The following is a 25,164-nucleotide window of genomic DNA, read 5'->3' on the forward strand; positions in this document are numbered from 1 at the left end:
GCTCTCTCCTTCTCCCCCGGCCCTCATCAGATCGCTCCCAGAAGCACCATCTCTCTCTCCCTCTGTCTTTCTGGAACTGTTCATTTGTCTCCTGTTTTGTTTTACTGAACAATCTGGTTGTCTGGGAAGGGCTGAAGGATTCCTGTATCAGCACTGAGGGCCGGGTGTGCCCCGAGGCTGAGGGTGGGATCGGCGGCCCCGGGTGAGGGGGGTGAGTGGGCAGAGGGCAGGCGGGCGATGCCCCCCACCTTGAACAGGATGGAAAGGGGATGCGCATCCCGGACCTTTGGGGCCACAGACATTTAGGTCATCCTGCTGCTTCTGCCATTTGAGACAGGGGCCATCTCCCATTTTTTCCTTGTCTTCCTACGTAGCCTGTTGTAAATGATTGTGAATATTTAGCGCCTTTAAAACTCCAGAACGTTAAGTTCAGTCGCAGTTAAGACCAGTAGAAGCAACAGGACCTAAGTCTACCTGGGACCATATGTTCCTCTCCACCCACCGTGGCTATTATGTGTTTGTTACATCACTTTGCACCCAGCCCCACCCTGAACAGGGTCCTCTCTAATGCAGTGAGGTTTTAGGCTCTCCGTTCTTTCACAGAGTGAGTGCCAGGTTCCTGGGGGTTTGGGGCGGGGTGAGAGGTAGGTGGTGTTTTTTTTAGGGCTAGAGTGATTTTAGCAAAACTGTACGGGAGAAAGCATTTTAGTCCCTTAATGATTCTACCTGAGCAAACAGGCCCACGTGGGCTGGGGCTGGGGCTCTGGGCAGCTTCCCCTCCTGAGAATCTGACGGTGCCGAGTTGGCTCTTTAGGGCAGGAATGGGCCCCTGGTGTGGAAGTGGACAAGGCTGGAAGCCAGGCTCCTGGACCGCCAAGGGTCCCCACTCACACCTCCCTGGTGCTAAACAGGGAAGCAGCTGGGCCACAGACACTTACACTGATCAGTAGCATTTCTGTCTTTTCCTTTGTGCCCTGACACCCTGCCTAGTGGCGAATGGTGTCCGCAGGAAACGTGCGTGGGGCTCACGCGGTGGGAGAGAGCCATACTGCGCTCCCTCTCTTCCTGCCGAAGAACACTGACATCACTCGGCATCTCCCGGGGGCTCTGAGCTCGAGGCTGTGGGGTGGCTTTTATAACGAGGGTGGGCCGTCCCTGGAACCCCAGCCCCATCCACTTAGTGGAAACGACACAGTGGAGCTTCTCAAATGAACTCGCCCTGGGGACGGTCCCGGAGCCCACCCTTCCTCACAGCCCGTGGACATGACCTGTCCCGCTCTTTTGTTCCTCAGGGACATCGAATACAAGGAACTGCAGTTGTCCCTGGACCAGGTGTCCACATCCAAGTCCCAGGACTCCTGGAGGACCGCCTTGTCTACCTCACAAGAAACTAGGAAATTAGCTAAACCCAAAAACACGAAGATGAAGACAAAGCTGAGAACAAACCCTTACCCCCCACAGGTAACACACCACCTGCAGGGGCTCGGGGCACCTGGGCACCTCTGATCGCACTCAGGGGTCTCCCAGCCCGGGAGTTTCCCTGGGATGTCCCGCCCACAGGGTGGAGACGCAGCCTGGGGAAGGCAGGCAGAGCTAACGTCCAGGGGGATGAGTCAGGTCTAGGAAACAGACTACACTGGGGAGGCTGATCAGCTGCTAGAATCCATGTAAACGTGGCTCAGAACACTGGTGCCTCGTGTTTCCATAGCATTTGATTTTAATGCAAACCTTCCCTCTCTCTCAAAGTCTTTTGCAAGCTCTCAGAAGGCACAGGTGGCTGCATGTATCTGGTGTGTTGTCACTTGGGGTGAGGAGATCTCTTTCCACCCAGAGGGTGGGTCGCTGGGGTGCTGTCTCCTGGGCACCTGTCCCCGGTGGGCCGGGGTGGGCCCAGCCCTGGGATGGGGCGGGCACTACAGGATCGGAAAGCAGTTGGCCGCCGGCCCCTCGGTGAGCCCTTCATCCGTCTTTTTTGCTCGGCAGCAATACAGCTCGTTCCAAATGGACAAACTGGAATGCGGCCAGCTCGGAAGCTGGAGAGCCAGCCCCCCCGTCCACACCCCAGTTCCCCCAGAACAGCAGCTCCATTCAGAAGGCGGTGACCTTCTGTACGCCCCGTCCTACAGCCTGCCCTTCTCCTACCATTACGGACACTTCCCTCTGGACTCTCACGTCTTCAGCAGCAAAAAGCCAATGTTGCCGGCCAAGTTCGGGCAGCCCCAAGGATCCCCGTGCGAGGTGGCACGCTTTCTGCTCAGCACGCTGCCAGCCAGCGGCGAGTGCCAGTGGCACTATGCCAACCCCCTAGTGCCGGGCAGCCAGTCTCCAGCTAAAAGCCTTTCCGAGCCGCCGGTGAACCCTGCTCGGCACAGCCTTGTGCCAAACTACGAAGGTGGGTCATGTTTGCACGAGGGAAGGGGGCAGGGCTGTGCACAGCGCTGTCGGTGGGTGGCAGATGGAAAAAGAACCCTCACACTGTGGGCAAACTTTCCCTTTTTTTCTGCTTCTAAGTGGGAATGGCTGTGCTTTCCTGCCCTCACTGAGAGCGCTTCACGAGGGTGCTGAAAGCTGGGCAACTGAGCCGGTGTGCCTCGTGGCACCAGGGACAGTGTAAAGGGCAGAGGAAACTGGGTGTTTGGCCACCCTCCATAAAAATCCTGGCCCCGTTTGCTCCCCAAAAGGGAAGCAAACTGATTTTCCTATGTACTGAGAACCCCCGGCTATATTTATTTTATAAGATTACTTTCTACTCCACCCAGAAATGAACGTGGAACACTATTGGTTTTCTTCCCATGCCAGTTTTCGAAGTGTGGGAAGCGGTGGTGGAAAATCACAGGCCACAGGCTCAGGGACGGAAACGCCACTCACCACCCCAGGGCAAATAGCACAAACCCTCCAGGACTCAGTTTCTTCATCTGTAAGACAGGAACATAGGCCATGTCAATTGCCTACCGCAGGGCTTGGCACACAGCCAGCTCCTCCTGGGGGCAGGGGAGCAGAGGTCCTCTGTGGAGGTGCCACCAGCTGCCCCAGGCCCAGCAGTCTCCTGCCTGCTCCTTGGGACAATCCCAGGCAGAGGGTAGAAGGTGGGGATTGAGGGTTAGCTCAGCGGGGTGTGTTCCTGTTTCACCCAGACCTAACTACTGCTCAGACTGTAGACGAGGTTTGTGCAAATGTCCTGCGGGGACCACTAAATTCCAGAGAAGAGTCACCTGTGTAAGGAGAGCTCCCTGGAGTCCCCCTCCCACCTTTCTCTCTTTGCAGGCAGCTGGGGCTCTCTGCTGCTCCTGGGGCTGCTTTGTGAACCTCTTGCTTTGTGCTGTGACCCAGTCTTTACAAGCCTGTGAGATAAATTTGGTCTCCATAGACAGGAGGAGGGCTAGATCCCAGGAGAAATCTAACCTTCTTGGAGATTAACAGGACATGTTTCTCAAAAGTAGCCAGTTTAAAAAAGAACACACCAGCAGCCAGGGCAGTGCAGCTCTGCCTTTTGGCCTCAGGCAGTCCAGAGATTTGAATCCCCAGCACCCATCAGCGCATGGGATCCCTCAAATAACCAAGGAAGGGCCAAGGGAAAAGAACAAAGCAAAGGGTTTTCATAACAGCTGAAAATACTATCCACTTGAGACTGGGTTGAAAAGATTATTTTTGTGTGTGTGTGGGAGTTGACCAATGAGATAACACAGTATTTGATTTTTTAAATTGCTATTTTGAAAGTGAAAGAGCTTAATAACCACTTCATTTGTCAGTCACTTGGTAAAAAAACGGACCAAAGATGCCAACTGGGGGCAGTTTGTGATCGACCTCCTAGACTTTTTGATACTAAAGGAAGAGGAAGGATGTCTTAAGGTTAAAAAAAAAAAAAAAAGACTTCCCTGGTGGTCCAGAGGTTCAGACTCCACGCTCCCAATGCAGGGGATCTGGGTTCGATCCGAGGTCAGGGAACTAGATCCTGCATGCCACAACTAAGACCCCGTGCAACCAAATAAGTAAATAAATAAATATTTTAAAAAAATGAGAGGTGGGGGGAGCCAATTGATTGCAGACATCTAATTAGTGACGATGGTTATTACTTTAATTATGACTAAAGGGAGCAGGGTGATAACCGCTCCACCCTCCCCACTGAGGTGAAAGCAAGAAAGCGCACGACAGCCTGGGGTCACCCAACACTAGGGCCGAGGAAGCCTCTGGACCAACGCTGTCCAATATGGTAGCCACCAGCCCCGTTCAGCCAGTGCAATGAGATGTGCTCGGAGTGTCTGTACTGCATTTCAAAGACAGAAACAAAGAATACAATTTCTCCCCGATTTTATATTAATTACACACTGAAATAATAGTCTAGCTATGCTGCATTAAATTAAGTATCTTACTAACACTAACTCCATCTGTCTCTCTTCACTTTTTCCTGTGGCTGCTAGAACACTGCAACTGGCATCCTGTGATTGGACCTCGCGGGCCCGGCACGCACGCGGGAAGGGGCGAGGGCGGCTCCGGGGCTCGAGCGCGCGGGCGGCAGGGGTGGCCCAGGGGTGGTGGCGGCCCCAGGGCCCCCCGGCTTGGTGTCGCTCTGGGCATGTCCCCTTCCTCCCCCGCGCGGGCGTCTAACGTGTCGCCTGTCCCCGCAGCGCCCGCCGCCGCCGCCGCGCGCAGGTTCGGCGAGGACACCGCGCCACCGCTGCCGAGCTTCCCGAGCTGCGGGCACTACCGCGAGGAGCCGGCGCTGGGCCCGGCCAAGGCCGCCCGCCAGGCCGCCCGCGACGGGGCGCGGCTGGCGCTGGCCCGCGCGGCCCCCGAGTGCTGCGCGCCGCCGGCCCCCGAGCCGCCGGGCGCGCCGGCGCAGCTGCCCTTCGTGCTGCTCAACTACCACCGCGTGCTGGCCCGCCGCGGGCCGCTGGGGGGCGCTGCGCCCGCCGCCCCCGCCCTCGCCGGCGGCCCCGGCGCCCCCGATGCGGGGGCCGGCGCGCTGCGACCCCGGGCCCCCGACCCCGCCGCCGCCGCCTCGCCGCCCGGCGCGCCCCTGCCGCACTACCTGGGCGCCTCGGTCATCATTACCAACGGCAGGTGACCCGCCCGGGCCGGACCGCGGAGTCCTGGGGCCGCCCCGCCTCGCGCGGGGCTGCCCGCGGGGAGAAGCCATAGGCCAGCCTCTTTGGCTCCCATTTTACCAAGTCCAGCCGAGTCAAGAGGGACGAGATGTATATGCACGATTTAAATTAATTTATACAGAGACAACTATTTTACTAGAACTCCACCGCCGACTTTTAGATTTTTACCGTAGATGCCATAACCGTCCGTGTAGAGGACAGAGACACGGCGACGTTGGGGAGACGTGACCGCCCGACCTTTGTTCCGCAAGAGCCGGATTTTCTGAAAGGGTGTAGCTGAGCGTCCCCGACCGCCCACGTGTGGCCTCAACTACTCCGTCTTTGGGGGGACTTGGTTTCCTCACCTTGAAATCAGGCTTGCGCGCCTTGCGTGTCCCCGATGTTCAGTAACAGTCCCTCTGGGGGCTTGGAGGAGGCTCCGCTCCTCAGATACCCTCAACTTTGCGGAGGAAACCCCCCCCCCCCCGATGCAGTCAGGGGTGCCGGTGGGTGGCCGACCTGGAAGCTTCCTGTATCCAGAGCCCTATCAGATTAAGTCAAGGCAGAATGCGATGATTTAAGTCCCATGAACGGACAACTCCGTTGTCTTTAAAAGTCATTCATGAGTCTAATTAAAGGCTGTTGTTTTAATTTAACCCTTTCCTTAATACAAACATCAACAAGCCCAGACAAGGGGGTGAACGTGGGTGCGCTTCACGAGTGCGTTCACAAGCTCTTATTCCCTCCTACCCCATGAACTCCTGAGAACGGCACCTTCAGAAATATATGGAATAGGCATTAAATGCAAATATATATATATATATATAGCCAGATATTTTATGAGAATGACATGTGGATGATTTCGGTGCCCAGTGGATTGGCTACCCCTGTCAAGTTTGATGACAAGGCAAAATCCCTCTGGCCCACACAGACCTGTAATTCCCTAGGCTCGTGTTTGCTACAAGTAGTGCTAATAAAGTTAGTTACATTGCATGTGCAATACGGAAGATTGTCAATGGACTGCGCCTCGTGGAAGAAAACATGCTAAGGGGATGTAATGAAAATGATGTACATGTTGTCTTCAGCGTTTTCTGCATTTTATACAGAGCAAGAAAACTCCATATGTACATGTCATGTGTATAACAGGTAAACAGAAATCTCTTTATGAAGAACCAGCAGGGACTTCCCTGGTGGCGCAGTGGCTAAGACTCCGTGCTCCCAATGCAGGGGGCCCGGGGTTCAATCCCTGGACAGGGAACTAGATCCCACATGCATGCTGCAACTAAGAGTTCACATGCCACAACTAAGGAGCCCACGTGCAGCAACTAAGACCCGGCACAACCAAATAAATGTTTTTTTAAAACAGCACCAGCAGTGTTTTTAAAATAAACTTCCATTAATTTTTGTTTTATTTTTATACTTTTGCTTCAAGATTTCACCATTTAAAAATCCTATCATGGTACTGCAGTGGATCAATGCATTGAACCGCCCTTTTTTCAATCTGCTCCACACGATAAACGCTCCCTCATTTTGCTGCTTTTTCAAAAACGGTTTACTTTTAGGAAACTATGTCCACCTTTCTGAGTGGAAAGGTTGTTCACAAATGTCTTTAACTCACTGTTCTAGAATCAAAGTGCACCTACGTCAACTGTTCTTAAAATGTGAAAGGACCTGTTGCCCACCCAGTGTCGCTATGAGGACCTGCCTCATTCCGTAGGTGTCAGTTGCCTTATGGTACAATTTGCAAATTTAGGAACATATGTCTTGCAGTGAAGAGACAGGGTCAGAAGAATTATAGGCATACACCCCTACACAGCACTTAGCCATACCTCATGAGCAGCTTGTTGTGAGTGTGTGCACACATAAAATAAGCCTGGGGTATTATTTTTGTGCTGTCGAGACCCGTAATTAAACCATGATTCCAGGAAGGTGCAGGTTTGATGAGCAGGAGATTCACCTGACATTTTTCAATAAAGTACTGTAAAATGCTTGTGTGTCTACCTTGTCATTAACCATTGGGGGCTGTATAAATAAATACAAACCACGAAGGCTCTCGGAGCAGTTTAAGATCAGACGTTACTGTTAGGAAAGAAGAGCGTTATAGATTTATAAATGAGAACATAAATAGGCTTAACGATGAGTGTATATATGTACTTGAAAAATAAAATGTGTACTAGGAAGAACTTCCTTGCCTAAACAAACATCACAGTTTTCATAGCCTAGAACATGAAGGAAGATTCCTCTGCAAGCCGGCTTCCAGGCAGCCAGCAGCTCGGAGGAAAGTTAACAGAGCAGTTACTATGGCAACCTGATATGATTACCTCCATCTTTTAGTCTGTACATTTAAGCTGGGGATATCGTTTCCTGACTTCTGTGAGGCTCTGGAAGAGGATGAGGAAGCATTTTAATAAATATGCATCTCTTTCACAAAAAAAGAAGAAAAAAATTGTAGTGGGTCCTAACATGTTGACAAAAATGCCAGATCAAAGGGATTTGAGAGATCAGCCCAGTTCAAGACTGACTCCACCCTCCCTCCACTGGGCCTCCCAGAGAAAGGAATTCCTTTATGTTCATTGAAGCCCTTTCCAGAAAAGCCATTCCACTCATACCTTTGTAGAGAAGTGAACAGGGTGTGAAGGGCTGCTCGGAGGAAATCTGCAAGAGCCTGTATTTTCTGCTCCCTTACCCCGACCCCTTTTGTCATTTTAAAGTCCGATGGGCCAGGCCTTCCTCCTTTGGATCCTAAGGGTGGGGGAGGTGTAATCCTTCAACGAATCCTGTTTCGAGTCTACTGTAATTTATTGTAACCGTGAGACAGTTAAGGTAGACTTTGGGGGCTGGTACAAATTAAAGAACACTTTAAAATAAGTTCCATAAAATTACAGTAGCTTCAAATCTTAGTGAATAGTAGCCCTTGGGTTATCTAAGGTGTGTTACTCAAGCTCTTCCTAAACTGAAGTGTGATAAATACGGTTAAAATCTTGGGGAAAAACTGTCGAGACAAAAGTCAAGCAGTTTCCACAAAAGAGAACAATTCGACAACAACAGAATCTGTTCTTATATTAAATGTGTTGTTATACTCAATTAATTTTCAAATTAAAAATTGACATGAGTAAATTTATTTCTCACCTCAGTTTTTTTTTTTTTTAACTTTTCAGTTTGCTGACTTTCATTCTTTGGAGTAATATGATCTCTCTTTTGTATGATACATAATACATTTTTCAAAAATACACCAGCTTCTTAATACTTAGAAATACATATTCCTATGTTAAACTATTTATTTTTTTTAAATGTTTAAATATGAATAAAAACACTGTAACCAAAAGTAGCTGCTTATTTTTACAAATGAAATGTGGTAAAAATAACGATGAGCCCTAACTATATAGAAAGTCTTAAAGTTTATTTTGATAGACTTGCTTTTTACAGTAATTGGGTTTAAATTAATTCCTCTTCAGAGATGATTCTTTGAAAAGCTAAAAATGCAGAGGTTTCACACTTTCTTTTATTTCAAATACGCATAGTAGTTACCCAGGAATACCGACTCTCCATTCTTTGTTACGAGCAAACAGATCTATGGACTGTAACCCTAAAATGTCTCCTTTATGCACTCTGAAACGGCTGGGTGAGTCTGCTTCTCTCCTGGCTCCCAGACTCTCGGCTGAGAGGCGGCCATGCAGCCCCGCTGTGCGTGTAGGGGTAGGGGTGCGGTTGCATGCTACGCGGGTCTGGGCCTGCGCACCCACCCACAGCAGTCAGGGGGCTGCAGCAGCGAGCCCCACACCGGACACAAATCCTTTCGGCTTTGCCTCCACGCTGTAAACGCTGCCAGGATGAACAGTGCCGAGGAGCACTGCTGAGGCGGGGGTGTGTGCGTGTGCGCATGCGCGCGTGCGTGCCCCGGAAGCCCAGGTATTGCTGTGTCCTATTTTACGGGGCACTTCCTCAAGAGTTCTTCTGAAATTTGCTACCAGCCCAGAAGGGATGACATCTTGCCCTTTACATAACCTGGTAGAGATGTTCAATGCGCAGCCTCTGAACTGGGGCACGATTCAAATATCCTAAGAGCACACGCAAATCCTGAGTTTAGGTGCCGTGTTTTAAAGATTAAGAAGAAAATGCAAAGTTCCTGTTAAGACTTTAAAGCTCCTTGAGGTCATCGATTGCCGGGTGCATAAACGCCCCAAATCGATGAGCAGCCCAGCACGTTTCCCTATGCTAACAGCTGTAAGGAAAATGCCTTTATTCAGCTGTTCTATACGAAGCAGAATTTCAAAAGTCTTTGGTTCCTCTGAGGCAAAATCAGGTTTATGAAAAACGCAGCATCTGCTCCAAGTCTATGTTGTCTCCCTCAAGACAACTGGGTGTCGGCACAAGTAAGAACAGTCTTAAAAGCACAGAGGCAAAGTGATATGCCCGGAACATCTCCATCTGCTTTGACATGGCCACACTTCATTAGTTTTAATTTACCAAAAGGAAATTAAATGATAACATTTTTTTTTTCCCCCAAAGCAGACTGTCTAGAATAGGACTTCAGCTTAAAACAAATCATAGCATGTTTCTCATTAAATAACCCCCCAAAGAAATTCAAAAAGTAATGATGGCAGCTCTGAGAGATGACTCGCCTTATATTACAGAGTTTGAGAAATGAAACTTGCAACATTAGCCTGAGATCTTTCTTCTTGATGATATTTTGCAGATGCCCTCTCAAGGGTGAGACCATTTTGTAATTTTGGGGTGCTGTGGACTTTAAACTTTTATTTAGACTTGGGCATGTAGGAGAGAGTGGTTTTTTTGTTTTTGTTTTTTTTTGAAGAATAATTCTAATTGAAGCCTTATTTACAAAAATTACTTCTGAAGTTCTTTTCAAGTTACATTTCCAAAACACACATATTGGGTTAGTGGACTTAACTAAACGTGTTATTTGTTTCCTTCCTATGTGGCTGCCTGTGCCTGGCTACAGGTAGGCAGATTTTATACTGAAACCCACAAGCTTCTGGAGTTAGCCTGACTGGGTAAAGCTGGATGAAGAGGGTGCTAGTGCACAGTAAGGGGATTTTGTTCAAAGCTGAGAGCCTCATCAAGTTTTCTTGCCGCTAATTTCAGTTGGGATTGGCAGGAAGAGAGAAAAGGGGACAAAAATTGGCCTTTTCAGGCTGAAAAGTAATGTGTATGATTCTCAAGTTCAACAGAGATAGGAGTTACATGGAAAAAGCATGGAATACATCTGGAAATAGCAAATGTATATCAAAAGGCTTCCTTTCTTTTGTTCTTCCATGCAGACTCTTAGGGCATCATACTTGGAACATCTTTTAAAGTTTCTCTCTCTCTCTCTCACACACACACACACCCATCCTCTTAACTGATGGCATTCAGTAGCAATAACATTTTCTTTTTTGGCAATATGAAAAGGAGGCAAAAAAATGTGACTTACAAATAAAATGCCATGTACTTCTATAGGGTGTGCACTGCACAGTTCCGCAGGATTTCGAAGCGAGCCTGAAGCTGGCTTACAGGCGCCACATCCTCCTTTGCGTGTGGAATGAGAGACTTCATCCCCAGCTGTTAGGCCCAAATCATCCACCTCGCATCCACGCAACTGCCTGATCGATGCTTTCAGGACCCTGAACTTGATCCCATCACTTCAGAATGTGCAGTAAGTTTAAACTTATGAAAGGAGAGCTCATTAATTAATGTCAGAGTAATTAACTGATTTCCTCTACAAGGTCATTGCAAGCATACCAGCCTCTGTTCCGTTTAGACATTGTTATTGGACCACAAACCACAGGATGAGACTAAAACTAGAAATCTACCTTCTCTTTTCTTCACTAACAAAAAAATAAAATGATAACTGAGTGCCAATATATGTTCCTGTAGGAAAACACCTCCCTGGATGCTTGTAAACAGTGTTACCGTACCTCTAACTCACCAATGGTTTGGGCCCGAAAACTTTTTTAAAATCTGTTTTTAGTAGTCTAGGGGTAGAGACCTCCACTACTGGGAAAACATTTGAATTACGCCATCGCTGTTTCCATGTAAAAACTACCCCCCTCCCCAATTAAGATGCATCCAATTCCAAGAGGGGAGAAGAATTTCACACCCTATGCCAGGGCTTATACCTGAATTAAATCTTCCACTTGTCAACCCTCCACCCCCAGCATCTTCAAACACCAAATAAAATGACAACAGAACAAAATTAAAGAATTAACAGGTTAAGTGGAGGGAGAAAACATTTGCCTACAACTCCGAATTCGTTTTCCAGATCATGGGCTAGGAAAGGTGGCAGAAATCGACGTGCAACGCTCCTGCGGCCGTTCTGCCCTTCCGCCTGTCCCAGCTCATCCCAGCTGTGGCCCGGGGCCCAGCAGACGCTCCAGACAGGACTACGGCTGTTTGGGGATTATGAGGTTGCCCAGCATGTCGAAGGAGTTGCCGTCTGGATGCACAGTCACCACTTCGCCGTTTTCCTGGTGAACCAGAAGGAACCCGGAATCATCTAGGCCGACTATCCACACCTTTGGTCCCTCAGCACTTCCCAGGCGGACTTGCTGGGCACTGAAAATGAAGAACAGCCCCCAGTCACCAGGGAAATGTAATGCTGCTGCTTGAGACAATTAGTTCAGCAATTATCCATTATGCGAAAGGATTCGGGGGTGGGCTGGGATGGATATAGTTAAAATGAATCTGAGCCTGAGCTCTGACTTCCACTGGTCTCCCCTGAATTGTCCTGAAAACTACCCGCATAAGCAGGGCGAAGGAAAGTCCACTAGGGAGTTAGGAATTGCTTCCCTTATAAAGGACGTCACTCCTCATTCTGATCATCTGGAAAGATTATTTGCACCACTTCCTCACCCTCTAGCTACTTTAATTTTTATTTATTTATTGCTGCATTGGGACTTTGTTGCTGTACATAGGCTTTCTCTGGTTGTGGCGAGCGGGGGCTACTCTTTGTTGCGGTGCACAGGCTTCTCATTGCTGTGGCTTCTCTTGTTGCGGAGCACAGGCTCTACGTGCGCGGGCTTCAGTAGTTGTGGCACACGGGCTCAGTAGTTGTGGCTCGCGGGCTCTAGAGTGCAGGCTCAGTAGTTGTGGCACACGGGCTTAGCTGCTCTGCGGCATGTGGGATCTTCCCAGACCAGGGCTCGAACCCGTGTCCCCTGCATTGGTAGGCGGATTCTTAACCACTGTGCCACCAGGGAAGTCCCTCTAGCTACTTTAAAGAAACACTGTGCAACCCTCTAGGTTTTTTGGCTGAGACTGGCCGCTTTCTGGCTGTGTTCAAAACTCTTTATCAAGTTGGGTAGCATCAATTATAAGTTAAACTCATTCTAATTTTACTTCCTTAGAACAGTTTCCAAATGCAACTGTTGAGTTACATCCTTGTTAACAGTTTTAAAAGTATGGACTCTGTACCTCCCCAATTTTTATTTTGAAGAATTTCAAACCTACAGAAAAGGTGAAAAATAGTACAATGAACCTCATATTCCCCCTTCACTTATATTCACACCAACTGGTAACATTTCCCATGTTTGCTCTCTTTACACACACACACACCTACAGTTTTGTGGGGGTGGTTTTTGCTGATATTTAAAAATAAGTTGCAGGCATTGTGACACTTTATACTTAAATACTTCAGCATGTATCTCCAAAGAATAAGAAGTATCCGCTACAAAACCAGAATATCATTATCACTCGCAAGAAATTTGATCTTGGGCTTCCCTGGTGGCGCAGTGGTTGAGGGTCCGCCTGCCAATGCAGGGGATGCGGGTTCGTGCCCCGGTCCGGGAAGATCTCACATGCCGCGGAGCGGCTGGGCCCATGAACCATGGCCGCTGAGCCTGCGCTCCGCAACGGGAGAGGCCACAACAGTGAGAGGCCCGTGTACCGCAAAAAAAAAAAAAAAAAGAAAAAGAAATTTGATCTTGATACAATAACATTATTTAATATACACTCCCTGTTCGAATGTCCCCATTGTCTCATTAATATTCTTTGTGGCTATTTCCTCCCTTCCAGGATCTGATTATGAATCACATACTGCATTTAACTGTCATGCCTCCTTAGTCTTCTTAAATCACAAAACTCCCACCTTCTCTTTGTTTTTAAGACACTGCCATTGTTGAAGGGTAGAGGCCTATTGGTATACATCAGTGCTTCTCAAACTGAAGTGCCTGAGAATCCCCTGGAGCCTTTGTTAAAACACAATGCTGGGCCCCAGCCTCAGAGTTTCTGATTTAGGAAGTCCAGGTTGGAAGTCAAGAATCTGCGTTTCTAACAAGTTCTCAGGTAAGGCTGCCACTGCTGCTGGGAGATCTCACTTTGAAGATGACTGTTATCAAGAACATTCCACATTTTAGATTTGCCTGTTTCCTCACAATTAGACTCAGCTTAAACATGCTGGGCAGGAAAATCTCCAGTGATGTTGTGTCTTTCCCAGGGCATCCCACCAGGAGGCACGGGCTGCCCGTTTGTCCCAATGACTGGAGATGCTAACTTGCTCAAGGTGGTATCCACCAGGTTTATCCATCAGTAAAGTAAAAGATAATGATCTAGACCAGTGTTTAGTTTCTCGTTTTAAGATATTAAACTACTGATTTAATAAAGGAATTTTAAAAGAATGAAGACAAGCCAGCACTGACCTGTGTAGCCAATATTTATAATAGAGAGGAAGAACGCCATTGGGCCCTTCGTCCTGAAATGTGTCGATCAGCTTCTCCAGCACAGTCACACTTCTGGCGATGAGATAATCAGCTCTTAAGGGCTTTAGTTCGGCCCCATGTTGCTTATTGTATTCTGTGATGAGATCGTTGATGCATATGGTAGGGTTGCTGTTAGTCACGTTAAATCCACAGCCTGGACAAAAACAAACAATTGAAAACACGAGTAGCTCAACCTACTGACGACATCACACGTTTCCCTCAACCACCTGGAAAAAGTTACAGTTTTTACTGTCAACTTCCTGCTTCCTTGTCCTCATTTTGAGTTTATTGTCTCTGGCCACTTAGAGAAAGACTTTAAGCCCATCTTCCTTTCTCACCCTTCCCTCACTATCCCCATCAAACCAGAACCATTCCAGATTTATTACAAATTAGTTGGGGGAAAAAAGCAAGCCAGATTTGATTCAATTAAGCAGAAGCTACGAATGGGACAAAACAGAGCTGCTTCTGAAACGACCACCTCCTGTGGTCTAGCCAAGAATTGGAGCTCTGCACTGAGCCGTATGTAAAATAAAATCTCTTGTTTCTTTTTCTATTTAAATAATGGAACACATGCTTACATATAAAGAATTTTATTCAGGTCTTCAGAAGTAACCTCTGGATTCAGAGATTTCCAACCTTGGTCATGACTTAACCCTAAAACACATCTTTTAATGCTTTATCCTTGGAAGTCTTTGGTGCTAGGGTTACACAGTTGGCAAAAGGCCAACCCATGTTTAGTGGCTCTTTCACAAGCCCCTAAACCAAGGCTTCAGGAGAGTGAGTTTCTGGCTTATCTCTGCTGTTACTTAACACCCCTGTTCTCTGCAGGAGAGGGGAGACTTTAGAAAAGCCGAACCTTGGTTTTCAGCAGGGCCCTGAACCAACCTCAAAGAGGTCTTCAATAAGGAATAAAATACTGCAAGAACTAGGCAGGAAGACTATCGTTTTTCTCAGGGCCTCTGGGAAAAAAATTCCCAAAATACTTGCCTCAGATAGAACAACGATATTTACAATAACTACTTTTTGGTAAATGTTCTGCGCCACTTTCAGTGTTAAGGGAAGGACTGACTGGCCTCAGATTATTATTTTTTTAAATATACTGGCTATTAAAATACAAAGCAATGTAAAAAACAAGTAACTAGAGCAACAGTTGTTCATTTGTTCTTTCGTTGGACAACATACACAACAGCTGAAGCACTTGTGGCATATAAAGCATTCGATTAAGTCTATATAGCACTGAAAAAGCTTCCCTGTATTCAGAAATCCAAAGTGCTGGGAAAATAGCTACATGAACCACTGTCAACTTAGGCTGCGTCTTTCTAAAGACCAGCAAGCACCCCTGACGGTGACCTTGAATCTTTCCCCAAAAATGCCCCCCGTCCCCCTCCCCCACGTCCCAACGCCTTAAGAAAGCTATGGACTCTCCCCGCAGGAAAATGTTTCATTCCCCCCACACTGACAAAATTCCCTAGGTCCCTGAAGGAAACCCAGCACTGGGCCTCCTCAGTATCTGTGGGCCCTATTAGGAATCTCTGCACCTAGCCCAGTTACTCATTTACAGATGGCAAACGGAGCTTGGAGGGTATGAAGAAGCTTGCCTAGAATAATATTGCCTGTTGGTAGCAGAGCTGGAAGCATACACCTTGTATTCTTTGGCTGGCGCTTCTAACACACAATCACATGTTTTCTCTCCATTACTGATTTTTGAACACCAATCAAGCTCTCCTGGGCATTAGGGAGAAGCTGATGCTTGGATGACCAGGTGCCGAGGAACTTCTGAAGCCACTTCAGATCCATCTCCTTGCCTGATACGGATGTGCTGATGTGAAACAGGGATTCTTTACCCCACCTTGACCAGCCTGGAATTTCTTCTGAGGTCAAAAAGAAGGCAACTTTTCCAGGAACTGGGAAGGTCAGATTAAGAATACAAGAAAGACTGCCAGGACACCCATCCTTGAAATTAGCTTTCTTTTCTTATTACCAAATAATACAGTAAATGTTTACTTTCACTGTTTCTAATTCATTGAGAAGCAGGAGTGTGGAGAGGTATGAGAAAACGCCTGTTTGATGAGATGCCAGTTCGGTGGTTTCCATGGCCATAGATAGGAACACTAAACCCTTTGAAGGGCTTTCTACCAATCTGGCCTGTTGTGCACACATATTGTGTTCTATAACTCAAGACTCAAAGAAAAAGTAATCCCATATGATAATCCACTCCCCCCAATATAGCCATGTGTGAACCACTTTTATTTTTATTAATCTAAAAATTCTGGGGGAAGGCTTTAAAAACTTACCAATAAGTATATAAAATGTTTCTCCCATAAGTGTTGAGTTAACCAGAACTCCACCAAGCTTCATGAGGTCACTGTAATAAATATCGTTGGGCCACTTCACTCGTAAGTTGATATCCTAAAGGAAAATCTACATATTAATCAAGCAGTCAGAAGACACAAAGGGACCGGAAGAGGTCATCCAGCTAAAATAAAACAAAAGAAAAAAGATGAACAGAATACTCTTGAAACAAATGGAACAGGGAGTCTCATCCTCTCTTCTTTTTGAGACAGCTAATCACCGCTTTGGAACAATCCAGTATTAAAGTACCTGGTGGGGCTAGAGGGAAGGAGACCTAGAGAACACACTCAACAGGAATCCCAGCATTCTCCCCACCCCCATCACTGTTCATCATCAAAAACACTCTCCGAAGACGCCTACCTTGGGAATTAAGTTCATTACCCCAATATCAACAACCACACCACAGAGTACCACTGTGTGCTGGGGACGGGGGCAGGGAGAGAATAACACTCTCAGGGCTCTTTTCCCTTAAGGAGCTTCTGCTCAAGAGAGAGACAAATGGCCCTGAATTAACCAACGTCCTAAAAGTCAGGGAGAAATGTGCCAGCAGAATGCTATGGAGATACCGAGGAGCACCTCGTTTTACTGAGTTATTAGAGAAGGTCTCCATGAACTGCCACCAGTCAACTCGGGAAAGAGAAATAGACTTGTCCAGTGGCCTGCTGCCTCTCCATCCTGAAGGATGTGGCCTGGGCAACCCTGCCTGTGCCTGGTCTCAGTGGAACGGGCCAAGGGTGGACACTGCCTTGAACTGGGCCACCCAGACCCCCACCTCCTACCATGACTGTGAAGTTGGGGCACACAGACTGGGTGAGACCCAGTGGGCACCAGAACTGCCAGGGCTCCTGGGTCTGGGACTGGCAGGCAGGTGTGGGTAGAAGGAAGCCCATCTGGACACATGAGGCTGGAAGAGAGACACTCAGTAAAATAAAACCAAGAGACCAGAGAGTAGATAATGGCCTCGGTCCCAGAGGGCTGGCTCTTTCTTCACTGGGGGCAGGCGCAGCAGCAAGCCCCAACTCGGTGCTAGCCTGCATGTCACTTATACCAAGCCCATGTGTTGCTACTAGTATCATCTCTATTTAACAAAGGGAGGACTGAAGCTTAGAGACACTGCCTGGCTTGCCTGAGTTTGCGCCACCTGCAAGTGGCAGAGCTGGGATACAAACCCAGGGCTTTCCGACACCAACCCCTGGGAGCTTAACCCTATGTATGCTATGCAGCCTGCCGCTTCCTAGCAATCCTCTTCCCTCCCTCCAGCAGGACTTCTTTTCACCGTGGCCAGTTAGACCATGTTTCTGTCCTTTAAAAGCTCATCTGCTCTATGATAGGGAGACCTCATACTACTTTTCTGACTAAAATAAGGTTCGGGGGGATGGGTGGAGGTGGGATGGGAAGTCTGCCCCCCAGGGGACATACGGCAATATTGGGAGGCATTTGTGCCTGTCACAGCTTGAAGGAATCCTACTTGCATCTAGTGGGGAAAGGCCCCTGATGCTGCACCACCGCCCATAATGCCCAGGATGGGCCCACAACCGAGATATGGAGGGGCCCAAATGTTAGCGCTGAGAGTGAGAAACGCTGGTCTAGAAAATCTGCACCTTGGAGACCACGGTCCTGGTCACTCTCCCAATTCCCCTTCTTTCTCCTCTCTTGCCTACCCACGTCCCACGGTGGCCAGCACAGCCCTGGCCAGAGCTCAGAGACAGCTCCTCCACTACAGGGGCCGCTGCTTACTTCTGAGCTGCTCCTGCTTTCGGGCTCCTGTTTCACTTCACATTTTCAGGTCTAGTTAGTTAATGATGCAATCTGTGAAATTCTGGGTTCTCACCCAGGTGAACAGGACATCTATTCCAAGATGAAGAGAAAGTCCAGGTGTTTATTTTTCATTGTCTCAACCTTTTATTCAGACAGCTACTACAGGCCTTCCAGGTATAAAGCACTGCGCTAGGCTCTTTGAGGACCAAAATAAAACCAATCCTGTGTTCCAAGATCTGGTTACTTTGTAGGAGTTAGAACCGGAGCACAAATAACTCTGCTTCAAGCAATCCATGGGAGGTGCCCTAAAAGTGGCCTAGACATTTTAAAGCACTGCATGGCATCGGAGGAGGGAGAGTTTGTAGCTAGCAGTTTCCAGGAAAGGCATTTGAGCCAGGACTCTCAGGGCAAATAGGACCTGGAGGTGCAGAGAAGAGAACAGGAGCAGGATACACGGGTGCGGGGAGGCTGCAGAAGTCCAGCAGGACCTCGAGGACAGAAGAGCAGCAGGAGCAAGGGCGGGCAGCCCAGCACGGGTTCCGGAAGGGACGGCACACAGGCCACCGCACTGCCCCCGGTCCGACCAGGCTGGGTATGGTTCGTGTGCAGATGGTGACATCTGGCCGGGGACAAGAAGGGCAGGATGTAAGAGAGGCCAACCCAGCACAACGGGGGGCCTATTTCAACCAGCCTGTAGCTGTAGTGTGTAAGCTAATTAGACTCGGTGAAAAATGAATATTCAGGACCTCCCTGGTGGCGCAGGGGTTCAGAATCTGCCTGCCAATGCAGGGGACATGGTTCGAGCCCTGGTCCGGGAAGATCCCACATGCTGCGGAGCAGCTAGGCCCGTGAGCCATGGCCGCTGAGCCTACGCGTCCGGAGCCTGTGCTCCGCAACGGGAGAGGCTGCAACAGTGAGAGGCCCATGTACCGCAATCAATCAATAAATCAATATTCGGTTAGCCAAAAAGTTCGTTCGTGTTTTTCTGTAAGCTGCTACAAACGAACTTTTTGGCCAACCTAATACTAAGAGAGCAGATCCTAAAAGTTCTCATCACAGGGGAAAAAAATTTTTGAATAACTATATGAGGTGATATATGTTAATAAAACCTCCTGTGGAGATCATCTTACGATATCCGCATGTCAAGTCATCATGCTGCCCACCTTCAACTTACACGCTGCAGTACGCCATTTACATCTCAATAAGACCGAAGATAAAATAGGAATGAAGCCAATCCAAAACCATACAGATAAGAAGATAGGGCTTCCCTGGTGGCGCAGTGGTGGAGGGTCCGCCTGCCGATGCAGGGGACACGGGTTCATGCCCCGGTCCGGGAAGATCCCACATGCCGCAAAGCGGCTGGGCCCGTGAGCCATGGCCGCTGAGCCTGCGCGTCCGGAGCCTGTGCTCCGCAACGGGAGAGGCCACAACAGTGAGAGGCCCGCGTACCACAAAAAAAAAAAAAAAAAAAGAAGATAAGGCTGAGCTGGACAGCTGCGGAAATGGGATAGGAACTTTGGTGGGAGCTTCTTAAGGAGAATGCGGACACACCCCCGGGTCCATTGTTGAGGGCAAGCTTTCCACCTCCCCACCCGCTACCCCAGCACCCGGCAGAGCCTTCACGCACAGCGGGCACTCAGAAAGTGCTTGCTAAGTTAACAAGTGAGGCTACAAGGTCAAAGTTAAAGCCATGAAAAAGCTAAACAGACTAATTTAAATTTTTACTTTATTTTCCTAAGACTAATTAACCTGCTGCTAGGGTTAAAAATATTTTCCCCACAACAGAATTTTGTCTTCTCAACTGCTTAGTGCAAGGTGAAGTATCCAGTTCAGGGGCTGCACGCCGGGCCTGTGAAGGCTGGTGACAGTCTGATGAGCCCAAGCCCATGAGACACAGCAAGGATGCTGAGCGCCCGGTGACAAATCTCACGCTTCGGCATACATGCCAATGACTTGACGTAATACGGGAAACATGTACCCTGGTCCCACATACCATGACTATGAGGACATGGCCACACTGGAGGAGCTTAGGGGGCAGTGGAGCATTGAAGCACTCATGACAGACCCCCTTTCAAAGTCATGATCTTAGCATCTTGCTTCACGAATTAATACAATTGTTTTTAGCCTGACGTTAAGAGCTGTAGGTGGGGAGGGAGGCTGGGAAGGAACCCTCTTATTTTTATTTTACACGTTTAATGTTTTTTAGATGAATGAATCTTTTTTTTTTAATTTTTATTTATTTATTTATTGTTGGCTGCGTTGGGTCTTCATTGCCGCGCGCAGGCTTTCTCTAGTTGCTGCGAGCGGGGGCTGCTCTTCCTTGCGGTGTGCAGTCTTCTCATTGCTGTGGCTTCTCTTGTTGCGGAGCACGGGCTTCAGCAGTTGTGGCTCGCGGGCTCTAGAGCGCAGGCTCAGAAGTTGTGGCACATGGGCTTAGTTGCTCTGCGGCATGTGGGATCTTCCCCGACCAGGGCTTGAACCCACGTCCCCTGCATTGGCAGGCGTATTCTTAACCACTGCGCCACCAGGGAAGTCCCAAGAACCCCCTTTTTATATCCATAAGAAATTCTTCCAGGAAAAGGAGGAGGGGGATACAGCAAGTGGAGGCTGGGGAATGGGAGAAAGGCTTCATGACTGTGTTAACTGCTCTCTTTTCCTTGTCTTCTTAATAACTGACACCAAAGCATTCAAAAGTACTGATGTAGCAGGCACATCTGTCCCTACAGCTGGGTGCAAATGGCCCTAAACGAACATGCACATTGAACTCAGGCAGCCACAGACAAGGGATAGCTTTGCTGAGTACAGCCTGTGGTAAATGAAGGTAGGAAATGAGAAGGTTTGTTTAGGCCTATAAAATAATCCTTTTCACCAGAAAGCACCACAGATAAATAGACCCATCCAGTCCAATGTGTTTCAATAAGAAAGAAAGAAAGGAAGGAAGGGAGGGAGGGAGGGAGGGAGGGAGGGAGGGAGGGAGGGAGAGAGGGAGGAGGGAGAGAGGGAGGGAGGGAGAGAGGGAGGGAAGGAGGGAGGAAGGAAGGAAGGAAGGAAGGAAGGAAGGAAGGAAGGAAGGAAGGAAGGAAGAAAGGAAGGAAGGAGGGAAGGAAAGAGAGAAAGAGAAAGGGAGGGAGGGAGGGAGGCAGAAAGGAATAAGAGGCTTGCCCTTACTAGGACATTTGACAAATACGACAAAAGGACAGAAAGAGAATTCTGGAAAATAATCACAGCAAGCCTGAAGCAGCTATAAACCTTGCAGCAAGCCTGAAGCCGCTATAAACCTTGCAGCAAGCCTGAAGCAGCTATAAACCTTGCAGCAAGCCTGAAGCCGCTATAAACCTTGCAGCAAGCCTGAGGCAGCTATAAACCTGACGGTGCTTTTAAACCTCCAAGAGCATTCTGCTGCCAGCTTTGCAAAAGCAGGCTGAGGCTCCACATGAAGGAATCATTCAGACGCGTACTACAAACACACCTGAACTGAGATGTGCATGCATGGTGGGGATGTGACGGTGATGAACGGCACGTACCTGGTACCCAGGAATGGACCTTACCGCCTCCACGACAGCCAGAGACATCAGATGCTGGACAAACGGAATCCTCTGTCCCAGCTGGGATCTCAGTGGGATGGAGACGAGCAGGGTAGAAAGAGCGCTCCCCACGGGGCTCAGCCAAGCATTCCTTCCCCGCCCTGGAACACAAGCGCCATCAGGAAACCGGCCATTCTGCACCATGAACAGACCCAGATGCACATAATGCCAGAAAAACTGCTGAGGCCTCAGAGCCACACACTAAAGACCTGTCCCACCTGAATGACGGATGAACATGCTTGGTTATTCTGGGCTTACCTCAACAACTGAGAAGCTTTTTAAAATCTGGAGCTCTGGTGCTGAACAAGTTTCCAAGAATTAGCATAATGTCCTCCCTCTGTGAGCCTGTCATTTATACTTTGATGATAAAGTCTTACACAGTGTCTGAACATCACTCTCAGCTTAATTCTCACCATACGGCAACGTGCAGGTGAAAACAGAGACAGTGGGGAAACTGGACCGAATCTATACTGGTCCAGGAGAGGTCCTGGAAGCCATTTGCTAGAAGTGATCCCTACTGTGATGGTCCCATAACGCTGTGAATACATTAAAAACCACAGAATAGTACACTTTAAATCGGGGGACTGTATGGTATGTGAATTATATCTTGCTGTTGTTTTTTTTTTTTTTTAAAGGAAGCTGAATTTGAAAAATGATCCCTGATATTAACTCTCTGAGTTATTTTTCTTAAAAAATACAAGTCAAGAAAATAACATAATCAAAACGAGAGGTATAATCAAACTTCTTCCATGTCCTTTTTTAAACCACCTTATTGAGCACCACAGCCTTGAATAAAATAAATTTTTTTCTCTCTTTGAGTTATGTTCAAAAGACATGCTCAAGAGAAAGAAGCGAAAACAGTGGATTTATTTCATTGCTTCTTCTGAGAAAGGCATAAGAGCCTCTGAGAGTTAAAAGGACGTTTGGGTCGGCCTGCTGCCAGCTGGGGGTGGGGAGAGACAGGGGCCAATCGCTCCCCGTATGACCACTGAGCACGAATCTGCTTGCGGCTGGACCCCAGATGGATTCTGGGAGGATGTGGCCTCTTGCCTCCGAGAGTCAGCAGGTGTTGGAAGCTCTGGGCAGCCCTTGGCTTCTTTATGGTCATTCTGTGAATACGCATTGATCGTTGATCGAGTGCCCACTCCGTGCAAATTCCAGTGCCAGCTGGCAGACGAAAGACCCCTCCATGAGACACTCGGTATAGACACAGAAGGCACCTCACAGAGAGCCTTCAGGAAAATAAACGTCTCTATAACATAGTTATTATTCACACACTGCAATGCCTAGAATGTGTCAGAAAGAAGAATTTACAAGACGTAGGTAAATGAACATTAAAACCATCACAAGCGGACGTCAATTAATTAAACATCTCAGTTTAAGAGAATGCTTTAATTCTTCTAAGGTTCAATCTTCTAATCGATTTTCCTCCCTCTTCTCCATTTTAGGGGTGTGTGAAAACAACTTCTGACTCGAGTCATGTCGATGATCAGCACACGCAACCCATCGGCTCTCTGGCCAGGAGAGTCACAGATTTTAGAAAACAAAAACCCCAGAAACAGTAACAAAAGATGACCGACCTTTGCCCTGCGTTTGGTGGACTGCGATGGCGATTAAACCCATTTCCTGTGGCATCTCAAACATCAACCTGCAAATGGTGGGAAAGACCAGTCAGCCAGAACAGTGACACGACATGAGAACCGAGAGCTGAAAGTGGGGGACACTGTTTGCACTCATTTGTGAATGTGTTAGTAAGGAAGGGCCATCTTACAGGTTTCAAGGGATACTGACCCCATTCCCAGCCTCTGTAGTGAGAATGATGGAAAGGGGACAAAGAAAACACCATTTAATATAAAAAAAGATGGTTGGGGGGGGGGCAGTGTGTGTGCACGTGTACCTGCCCAAGCTGTCATTAGGTTTATTCAAGACATTGTTAGATTACATTTCCTTGGAATACCCTATCAGATTCTTTCTTCCCCCGCCGATGTGGTGTCCCTTCTTCGAACGACAACTAGCAATTCCTGACATTTGTTTCTACTTACAGTGCGTTTCTGTCTGAACACTAGAACATAATCATAACAGAAGTTTCTGATTATTCAGAAAACTAATATGGTGGCAATAAAGCTGTTTAAAACACACACTATCCCCTGAGAACTAATTATGTTTTAACTATAGTAAATAAATCTACACCTTCTGAGAACTCAGGAGAACCTTGGATCCTTTTAGGCTTGAGTTCTGCTTTTAAAATGGTTTTATTTAAAAGAATACAAACTTCCCTTTGGGGGATAGTTAGAAAAGTGCACTATATCTCCACCAAATGAGTCGACATTAACTTTTTTTTCTTTTCTCTCTTTTTTCCCCAGAAAAGGAAAGGGAAAAAAATCCCTCACTCTGAGAATTTCCTCCCAGTTCCATTCTACACATTTAACTCCACGTTAGGAAGGTTTTCCTGTGCCTCCCCAGGAGTTGCTGACCAGGTACTGAGCAGGTTTATCAGACAAAGCGAAACATCAAGTTTGTCCACGGTCAGTGCCGCTGCAGAGGCCTCTTTGAAATACATTTCTGGGGGAGGGAAGTGGCAAGGGCAGGAATGACAGCGAGGTGGTATTTTGCACAAACAAAGTTTCCACGAACGATTGCAGGGTTTCCACAGCATCCCCGTGCTGAGGAGAGGGACTACGCTCTGAGAGCCCTTCATCCTCTCCTCCCGGCTCGGGGAACGGGGTGGAACTTTACACATGGTAAGAGACAGAAAATACAAGGCCAAAACAACCAGGGGGTCTCTGCGCACGCACGCGGGCTGGCAGAGCCTCGCAGGGCGCAGGCAGGCCTGGTGGGGAGGAGCCAGAAGCCCCCTTGACTTGCTAAGAAGAGCCTGGCCACATCAGGCAGGGGCCGGGCTGGTCTGACAGCCACGGGGCATTCCCAGCGAGCAGCCAGCCCCCCTGTCTGGGTGCCAAGCCCACTTCCATCTCACATGAAATACAGCTCCAGAAGTATTTCTCTTGGACACCATGAATAACCCATTGAGATCGACTCTGCCTATACACTGTTGGGCTCCAAGAATAAAGCGTCCTTTTCTTGCGTTGGAGCGGCAGAAAACCCTAAGAAGGAATCTTTAACTGCGCAGGGAGGTAACATTGTCTCCTAGGGGCCTCTTGCTTACCAGAGAGACCCAGCAGCCCTTCACCTGGGCTCCTACGGCACGAGCTCTGGGGCGAGGACGCCTAACAAAGTTTTCTGTGGGAAGGGGTGCGGGGGATGATTTTGCACGTGTGAGCAGATTGTGAAGGCTCTCGCCATGCAGAAATCTAGGATGTTCTGTAAATGAACATGTAGACAGTAGAAGGTCATGTCTCTAGGAAGCGGTGGTGATGGTGGAATTAGGCGAGGGGAGGCGGGGAGGTTCAGAAACCAAGCACAGCCTTTTCTAGAACAAAGAGAAATGATGAAGGGAACATATGCACTAAACTGCTGGAGCTTTGGCAGCAGTTAACAGGGCAATTGATGAGAAGACTGAGCTTGTGCTGCTGAAGGCCAAGAGGAAATTCTGAAAGGAGGGAGACAATGGGGGGGGTGGGGGACTGGGGGTGGTGTCATGCTTAGTTTGAGGCCAGTGGAGGCCGCCAGATTTATTTGTGCTATCTAAGATAACTCTGGGGGCCAAACCACACGGCTCACGGTCAACAAAGA

At 48.3% G+C, this 25,164-nt stretch overlaps 2 protein-coding genes across 2 annotated transcripts in view; one reads left to right on the forward strand and one right to left on the reverse strand.

Annotated features, from left to right (window-relative positions):
• The window catches only part of SIM2 (SIM bHLH transcription factor 2), a 45,468-nt gene extending 40,403 nt beyond the window's left edge, over positions 1 to 5,065 (forward strand). Inside the window, exons 9-11 of the mRNA XM_065876505.1 lie at positions 1,293 to 1,461; positions 1,984 to 2,392; positions 4,626 to 5,065. Coding sequence (XP_065732577.1) covers positions 1,293 to 1,461; positions 1,984 to 2,392; positions 4,626 to 5,065 — 1,018 coding nt within the window. The remainder of the gene's footprint in view (positions 1 to 1,292; positions 1,462 to 1,983; positions 2,393 to 4,625) is intronic.
• Positions 5,066 to 11,464: 6,399 nt separating this feature from the next.
• Positions 11,465 to 25,164, reverse strand: part of HLCS (holocarboxylase synthetase) — a 191,832-nt gene continuing 178,132 nt past the window's right edge. The window contains exons 7-11 of the mRNA XM_065875914.1: positions 23,052 to 23,119; positions 21,412 to 21,572; positions 16,072 to 16,186; positions 13,718 to 13,931; positions 11,465 to 11,636 (exon numbers count right to left, since the gene is read on the reverse strand). Of these exons, the coding sequence (XP_065731986.1) occupies positions 11,465 to 11,636; positions 13,718 to 13,931; positions 16,072 to 16,186; positions 21,412 to 21,572; positions 23,052 to 23,119 (730 nt within the window). The remainder of the gene's footprint in view (positions 11,637 to 13,717; positions 13,932 to 16,071; positions 16,187 to 21,411; positions 21,573 to 23,051; positions 23,120 to 25,164) is intronic.

The sequence above is a fragment of the Phocoena phocoena genome, chromosome 4 (genome assembly GCF_963924675.1).
Source record: "Phocoena phocoena chromosome 4, mPhoPho1.1, whole genome shotgun sequence".
Taxonomy (NCBI): Eukaryota; Metazoa; Chordata; class Mammalia; order Artiodactyla; family Phocoenidae; genus Phocoena; species Phocoena phocoena.